This window comes from Stegastes partitus, unplaced genomic scaffold (assembly GCF_000690725.1).
Source record: "Stegastes partitus isolate 25-593 unplaced genomic scaffold, Stegastes_partitus-1.0.2 Scaffold417, whole genome shotgun sequence".
Lineage (NCBI taxonomy): Eukaryota > Metazoa > Chordata > Actinopteri > Pomacentridae > Stegastes > Stegastes partitus.
Window position 1 is genome coordinate 448,392 of NW_007578148.1, and position 8,536 is coordinate 456,927.

General features: G+C 41.6%; 1 protein-coding gene across 1 annotated transcript in view; it reads left to right on the plus strand.

The window, feature by feature from the left end:
* LOC103360144 (sodium/hydrogen exchanger 3-like) overlaps nt 1-8,536 on the plus strand; it is a 29,001-nt gene that overhangs the window by 13,728 nt on the left and 6,737 nt on the right. Inside the window, exons 2-7 of the mRNA XM_008285811.1 lie at nt 2,663-2,965; nt 3,730-3,890; nt 4,517-4,595; nt 5,448-5,625; nt 6,601-6,821; nt 6,903-7,105. Coding sequence (XP_008284033.1) covers nt 2,663-2,965; nt 3,730-3,890; nt 4,517-4,595; nt 5,448-5,625; nt 6,601-6,821; nt 6,903-7,105 — 1,145 coding nt within the window. The remainder of the gene's footprint in view (nt 1-2,662; nt 2,966-3,729; nt 3,891-4,516; nt 4,596-5,447; nt 5,626-6,600; nt 6,822-6,902; nt 7,106-8,536) is intronic.

Sequence of the window (8,536 nt, forward strand, 5' to 3'; positions counted from 1 at the left end):
ATTTATTCTGCTTCTGAAGGATGTGAGATGGTTTCGTGCTGTCGCTGCAGGGCGAACGTCGAGGCTCTCTGGAGTTCATCCGCAACGAAAACAGCTTCGTTGACTTCAAGAAGAAGTTCGGAGACGACTACGAGGAGGTGATGCCTGACATCATGGCCGACACGTCGGACGATCACGCTGCGATGTCCAACAGAAGGTGAGCGAACAATTTAAGGTTCTCCAAGGTTTCCAATCAGCTCACTCCTTGACAGAAATGTCAGAGCGGAAACATGCAACACTGAAAATGTAAAGTTTTGCAGCTGCCCTCTTGGGTTTTTTCTTTTTTTGGGTAAATGATCAATTTTAATAACATTTTGAAGGCACATATTCCACCAAAACTATTTCACTATTTTGAGCCCTCAACAATTTTGATTGCTTTAAAGAACTACAAACATGGCCGCTTATAGCCAAACGACTACAGGTGCAGCAGACCATTCTACACGTTGTATATCAGTAGAGTCTCAGCTTTTCACAGCAGTGTTTTCTACTACATGGCAGAATCAATCTATTTAGATAAGGTAAAACGTTTTTGGACGCTTTGCTCAATATCAAAGCATGAATTAGAGAGAAAAGTGATGTTGCATGAACCCGTCTGTCCTGGCAGCAGAGATCCAGTTCCATCAGTGAGTCTGGAGATGCACGAGCAGAACATGAAGGCCGTGAGAGAGTCCGAGGACGTCAACACCCACCACCTGCTGCAGCAGCACCTGTACAAAGGCAGGAAGCAGGTGAGCTCCGTGTTTGGCTACTGCAGCGTTCAAATTAACGCCCCGAAGCCTTGCAGAGAAATAACCCGTTTTGTGGCGTGCAGCACCGACACAGATACAGCCGCAGCCACTTCGACGTCAACAAGGACGAGAACGAGGTGCAGGAGATCTTCCAGAGGACGATGAGGAGCCGCCTGGAGTCCTTCAAGTCGACCAAGATGGGCGTCGCTCCTCCCAAGACCATCAGCAAGCACGCCAAGAAGGAGCAGCAGCCGAAGGTCGGAGCAGCTCAGGGTTCATTCACAAGCTTTCCTACATTTTCTGTCATCTGCCAAGAGTTAATCTGTTCCTCAAGTCTTCAAACGTCAGATAAAAAATTCCCATAAATGAGCACAAAATGAAGGAATCAGCAGTGTCTACGTCTGCAGCTTGTGCTTCTTTTTAATCCCCCAACAACATTCCTTCTGTTTTCCAGACCTGTAAATGTGTTTTCTGCACAGTTTTGCCTTCAATCTGACTCATATTTTACTTAAAGCACAGAGAACTTATGTCTTTTCATCAGTTTGTCAGTCTGAGCTCGAATCAGTTTCCTTTATATCATATTTTCTTTACTTATTTTAAGAGTTTTTAAAAGCATCTACCCCACGTTAACATGCACAAGGTTGTTTCCTCGTTTAAGTTGATTTTTTGTGCTTTTTAATACTTTATAGCCTTTAAATTTAAATTAGTGTTTTATTTATAACTCGTTTGCTTTTTCAGTTTTTCAGCCAAATGTGATCGTATTTATCCGTACGGCGTCTAAAAACAGATCATTCTGTCGTCCTGTCAGCGTTAATGTTCAGAATGTTCTGATGTGATCCAGCCCGACTGCTGAACCGGCGCTTCACTGCTTTGCTTTCTAACTTGGTGTAACTCGGCTGAAGGCTGATCGATTGTCTTCCTGTTCCAGACGCCCAACGGAAAGTCGATGGACAAGACTAGAAGCTACTACTCCGGAGACGAAGGTTTGTGTCTTTCTGTTAACACAAGAAGCACTTTTGCAGGTCCGAGGTTTTGTTTCTGGACTCGACGACAACATGTTCGCTGCTTTAATGTGATAAAAACACTTCATTTCTCTCAGATTGTACATTTCTGCAGCAGCTCTCGTCTGAAACCTTGAACCCTGTTCAGGTGTTTTGGACCCCAGGTCATGTGGTTTAGGTGACAGGTGTTGTTTGTTCATTTTTTTAAAGATTATTTTTTTTAATATAAAAAGAGGGACATTTGTCATGCGTTTAAAATCCAAAATAGGTCAACTTATCAGAAAATGTATTTAACGTCGTATAAAAGTCTATCATGAAGACCAACACATATTTTCCACATGTTCTTTCTACGTACGGCAGCATGAAGGTCCTGAACGGGGTTAAAGCGACGCAGGTTTTGTGCTGTTTACATCCACGGAGCGAGCTGTTGTCCGATGGCATTTTGAGGCATTTCAACTCGTAAAACTTGGCAGAAGCGCTTCAAGCGAGGAAACCGCGTCGGAGCTCCTCGTTCTGTGTTTGAGCGTCAAACCGATCGTGTAAATGATGACGTAAACGAGTAACGAGGGCTGAACTACGACATGAGATTAGTGGGTTGTCGAGGAGCGTTGAACCTAAAGTCAGAGTTTGTAGCTCCATGAAGGTCTTNCCTGCCTTCACCCTGAGTCAGCTGGGATAGACTCCGCCCCCCATGACCCTAGTGAGGATTAAGCGGATAACATAATGGATGGATGGGTTTGTGGTAGAACCGGATGTCACTTTACGATCCGTATTTTAAAAAGGAAAAAAAAGAAAATCAGAAATCTAAAATGTATTGACACTGAGACATAGCAAACGTTCAGCCGTGAATCTACACTCGCTGGTTCTCATGTTGTTGTTTCTGTCTCCTGTCAGTCATCGAGGCCAACCACCATGTGACCAACATCATCCCGGAGAGCGCCCTGCTCATCTGCTTCGGCTTCGTCCTGGGGGGCATCATCTGGGGGGCGGACAAGACCCAGACCTTCACGCTCACGCCCACCGTCTTCTTCTTCTACCTGCTGCCTCAGGTCATCCTGGACGCCGGCTACTCGATGCCCAACAAGCTCTTCTTCAGCAACATGGGCGCGATCCTGGTGTACGCCGTCATCGGGACCTGCTGGAACGCTGCCAGTCTGGGGCTGTCGCTGTGGGGCTGCCACATGGGGGGAGCCATGGGTGAGACGGACCAGACGTCTACTTGATATTACTTTACAGAAAGACAGAAAAATATTAGGAAAAACTATTAAACATCTGGCAGTGAGGGTGTAAAGAAGATATAGTGAACTTCATGGGTTATGATTACGGGTTAACATGTGCGTCATGAGCTGAACTTTCACCACATTTCATGGCTCCGGGAGTTGGATTTCTGGAGATATTAAACCCTGAAAATGGCCGACGAGGTTAGACGTGAACCTGAAAGATTCTCTCTGGGTCTGAAAACTGAAAAAGTTCTTCTGCAGAACTTAGTTTTGAGTCCCAGAAGGAAAGCGGAGCAACACTGGCGCTTTAAAAGCAGCACATCTGTGGGTTTTCTTCAGAGCCAAAGGAGTCCAGTAATAGTTTTCTGCTCATTCGTGGGCAGATTCCAAACAAGGGGTGGTAATAATTAACTCAGTGTACTTTTAATGGTGCAAGAAATTATGAAATACAAGCAAAAAAAAACCAAGGGCGCCAGGGTTAGAAATGTTTTTGTTCTCTATTTTTTTTTATTCTATTTGTCACAAGCAAAGTACAAAAACAAAACAACTAAATTAGAAAAAACATCTTTAAAAACTACAGAAAAATAGAGGAACTTCATCACATGTGTTGTAGACAGAGGCTGTGAGGCTGAAGGGCCGCTCACGGTGTGCAGGAGCTGCAGTGTTTGATCATTAGCAGCGTGTGTGTGATTATCTGCATCACTTTTGTTCACTTTGCTGTTTGTTCCCGTGTCCGTGCAGGCGACCTGGACATCGGCCTGCTGCAGTACCTGCTGTTCGGCAGCCTGATCGCCGCCGTGGACCCCGTCGCCGTCATCGCCGTGTTCGAGCAGGTGCACGTGAACGAGGTCCTGTTCATCCTGGTGTTCGGGGAGTCGCTGCTCAACGACGGCGTCACGGTGGTTCGTATTAAAAAAACACCTTCTCAGAGTTACGAAAGCAGCAGAGCAGTTTGAGAGTTTGAAAAACACATCCGTCACTGGAAAAGTCAACTCTGAAGACGTGGGGTGTGAAGAAAGCAAACTTTGGCGCCGACCGAGGCCCGGTCGGCCTTTCTTGTGGATTCATCTGCTCTCTGAGGGTTCAGATGTAGAATAAGTGCTGCTTTGATGTGTTATGAATCAGAAAATTCCTCTCTATTCATCAGTGAGGCTATAAAAAGGAGTGGAAGGGATTAAAAACTTATTATTTTCTTCACCTTTGCTCACATTTCTGAAGCTGCAAGTACACCTCAGCTGGATAATAATATGGAAAAACATCTACTTGAGAGAGTGTAGCTGAGCAACGAGCACATTTTGCACATCAACTGTTAATATTTTTGCCTTTTTCAACAATTTCTCTTCTAAATTATGCTCAAAATCCAAACTGTTTTTCTTTAGTTTTCAAGAACAAGTCGAGTTAACACGTCAGATTGGGAATTAAAGGCTCAAAACTCAACGCCAGGAAGAAGGTTCAGGTTTATTTTCAGGCTGTTTTCTCTCATTATTCCAGCAGGAGACAGACTTTCTTCTTCTTCTTCTTCTCTCAGGTGCTCTTCAATGTGTTTGACGCGTTCGTGTCTCTGGGGGGAGCCAAAATCAACGCAGTGGAGATCATCAAAGGAATAAGTAAGATGTTGATTTGAGATTAAATGAGCCTTTAGTGACGTGAGATTGTGTGGAAGCAGCAGATGCATGAGTAGAACATGAAATAAACTAAATGTATACTTCATTTACGTCTGTGTGTGGATGCTCAGGCTTTGCACAGACGCCTCTCGATCAGCTGTGTGGAAACGTTTCAGCTTCAGACAGAAAGATATCAACAAAGAACTGGAATAACTTGCACAAATCGCTGTACGACAAACCAAATCTAAATGTCATCTAGAGCTGCTTCAGATCCCTTCGGTAGTTACTGCACAGATTCTTCCAAGAGTACAGCATCCATGTTCATGTTCTAATAATAACAAATAAATCCATTTAATAAGGAAGAATGTAAGCGTCTGAGGCGACACGTCTGAGATTAGAATGATCGGCGTGAGAAAAATGTGTGTGTTTGGGGTTGGACGAGTCAAAATAAAAAGTTTAATTAGTCAGAATCAAGCTGCAGATTTGTTAAAGTAGAATTACAACTAGTTATAGTTCGGCTGCAGTTTGAGGAACATAAATGATCAAAGTGTCACTGTTGATGTCTGAGATGTTCTTATTGACCTGGAAGACGTTTATAACAGAGAGATCCAGTCTGAATATTAAATGTTAAAACACCTCAGCTCAGTGGACGCCAGTAGGGTTTGGATTTTATTTAATTTTGGATAAAAAATATAAAAGTTGAAGCTCAGGTGTGCAGTCAAACAAAAAGGTGAAACATTCCAGGAAACAGAAAAGTCTCCAAAATGCTAAAATGATTGATTTTCATGCTTCTTCTCTTGAGCCGAGCTCACGTCAACTAACATCCTAACCATCCTTTTCATGCTCCCTCCACAGTCTCCTTCTTCGTGGTGGCGTTCGGCGGCTCCCTCGTCGGCTTCGTCTTCGGCCTCCTGATTTCTCTGCTGACCAGATGCACCAAGAACATCCAGATCATCGAGCCGGGCTTCGTGTTTGTCCTCGGATACCTGGCCTATCTGACCGCCGAGATGCTCTCGCTGTCCGCCATCCTGTCGTGAGTCACGCTGTTCTGCACAGAAAGAAATCCTAAAAACAAGTTTATTTCTATGTTTGAGTTCTATTTAGTATAGTTCTATATTAGTTCTGTGTTGATTTGATATATAAAAAAGCACAAAAGTCCTAAAAATAGGTACAAATAAGTTCATTTATGTGTCTATGTTCCCCCCTAGTAGAAATATTTTGTATTTCTGTGTCCATTTTATTCATAAAAAGCCATAAAAGTTCTCCCTGAACCAAATATTTCATCACTTCTGTCTATTTATTACATATTTAAAAAGCACAAAAGTCCTTGAAATACGTTTATTGATGGTTTATGTTCTTCTTAAAAGAAATGTTTTATTATTGTGCGTCTGATTTAATAGAAAAAAAGCACAATAGTCCAAAAAATACATTTGTTTCTGTTTATTTTACTCCTTAAAGAAATATTTCATTATTTCTGCGTCGACTTAATATAGAAAGAAGCAGAAAAGTCCTAAAAAAGTTTATTTCTGTTTGTGTTCTCCTTAAAATTGTTATTATTTCTGTCTATTTGATATTAAAAAAAAACACACAAAAGCCTTAAAAATAAGTTTATTTCTGCAGTTATTTTCTTCCAAAATGATCAGTTATAAAAACTTCCTCAAAACCATTTATTTCACTTTTTATGCTTTAAATAAAAAAACATGTTTTATTTTTTCTGTGTCCATTTAATATAGAAAAAAAGCACAAAATTCCTTAAACTACATTTATTTCTGTTTATTTCCGCCACAAAAGAAACTATTTATTATTTCTGCCTGTTTTATATGTAAAAAAAAAAAAAAAAGCAAAATAAATTCTGTTTATTTTCTCCATTAAAGAAATGTTTTATTATTATATATATACGTTTCTTCCTGCGTTTATGTTTTAACTGGAAGAAACCTTTGATATTTCTGTGTCCCTTTATTATTTTATAAACCAATGAACTCCTCCAACGTGTCTTCCTGTCGTGCAGCATCGTGTTCTGTGGGATGTGCTGTCAGAAGTACATCAACGCCAACATGGACGAGAACTCGGTCCAGACGGTCCGCTACGCCATGAAGGTTTTCGCCAACGGCTCGGAGACCATCATCTTCGTCTTCCTCGGCATCTCGGCCATCGACAAGACGCTGTGGGTCTGGAACACCGGCTTCATCCTTCTCACGCTGCTCTTCGTCATCGTCTACAGGTTCATCGGTGAGGTCCGGTTCTCCTCCGCCGCCGCCGCCGCCGCGCTCGACTCTGAACACGTCTGACTGCATCGCTGTGTCTCCACAGGTGTGTTCTTCCTTACCTGGATCCTGAACAAGTTCCGGCTGGTTCCCATCGAGGTCATCGACCAGGTGATCATGAGCTACGGAGGCCTGCGAGGCGCCGTCGCCTACGGCCTGGCCATGATGCTGGACGAGAACAAGATCAAGGAGAAGAACCTGATGGTCTGCACCACCCTCATCGTCGTCTACTTCACCGTCATCATCCAGGTCAAAACACTTTCCTGCTCATTGATCGGCTGAAAGAAGGTGTTGGTGTTGATCAGTGTGTTGCTGCTTCACCCTCTGAACCACAAAACCCACCAACAGGCCTCATATTTTAAATAGAAAATCACCAAAGTTACACCATTTATTACAAAAAGAAACTAAAAAACAGGAAAAAAAACCTCAGCTTTGTAGTTGTTTCTTACTCGTCTTCTATAACGAACCGTTCAATCAGGAAAATTAACAGATTCTGAGCTTGATGTTGTCGTATTTCATTAATATCACTTTATTCTCTGCGTCCAATTTCATGATTTGCTATATGTAAAAGATAAATAAAACAGGAAACACACTTGTTCAGGTAAACAGCTTCCTGTCTCACTGATCAGCTACAAGAAGATGTTGGTATTGATCAGTGTGTTGCTGCTTCACCTGAGTTTGAAAGGTGTCTTATTTCATATAATAATCACCCAAATTACACCATTTATCCAAAAAAGAAACCATAAACACAGAAAAATTACTGGATTTTTAACCTGCTGACAGTCTTTGAAGTGCTCACCTGTGATGCACCGCAGCATCAGAAAAAAACACTCATCTGAGCTTAAAATAGTGATAATTCATCAAAATCGCTTAACTAAAACTTTGCTTAAAATAAAACCTTTGCTGCAACCAGATTCTGTAAAAAAATAAATTAAATAAAATTTAAAAATTCTGTGCTTTTGGGCACAACTGTGACTCGGCTGAGACAAACAGTCACGTAATAATAATTCAGAGACTTCTCGGTTGAACTGCAGGCAGTGTTTTCACAGAGCAGAGAGGAAACGGATTTAAAATGTAAATAGTAAAACATCTACAGTATGACAAGTCTTCATGTTTTTTTATTTGTGGACACTTGTGGAAAATATTGCACACGATGATTCCAAGTAGTTTTTTTGTTGTTGTTGTTGTTTTTTTGTAAAATAAGTGATAAAAAAGTGCTTTTTTTTTTTTTTTGTTAACTAATTCCTGAGGTGCAGGACTTCATATTGCAGTGAAAAATGAACCCACATCGTAGGAGCCATGAATAAGATGAACTATAAAGAGAATGATTTTACATTACTGATGATATTTGGGAGTGAAGTTTATTTAGGTACCTGCTCACCTGCTGTTGGTGAAGCAGAGGGTGAGTGGGATGCCGTATTTTTCGTTGATCTGAAGCTCGATCGTTGTGAGATTCCTTTCGTTATATTTTGTGCACATTATATTAAGTTGACCTTTTTTAATTCTTAAACTTTTGAAACGTATTTTGGATCTCAGCCAATCTTTTGTGCAGTGTGTCGGACACAGAGCCAGGCCCGACTTCATCCTCTCAGCGCCCTCTAGTTTGTTTTTTATGAAGTCGCTACACAGGAAGCTGCTTGGTGTTCGGGTTAAACAGTGTTTGAAGTTTGGAAAACATCA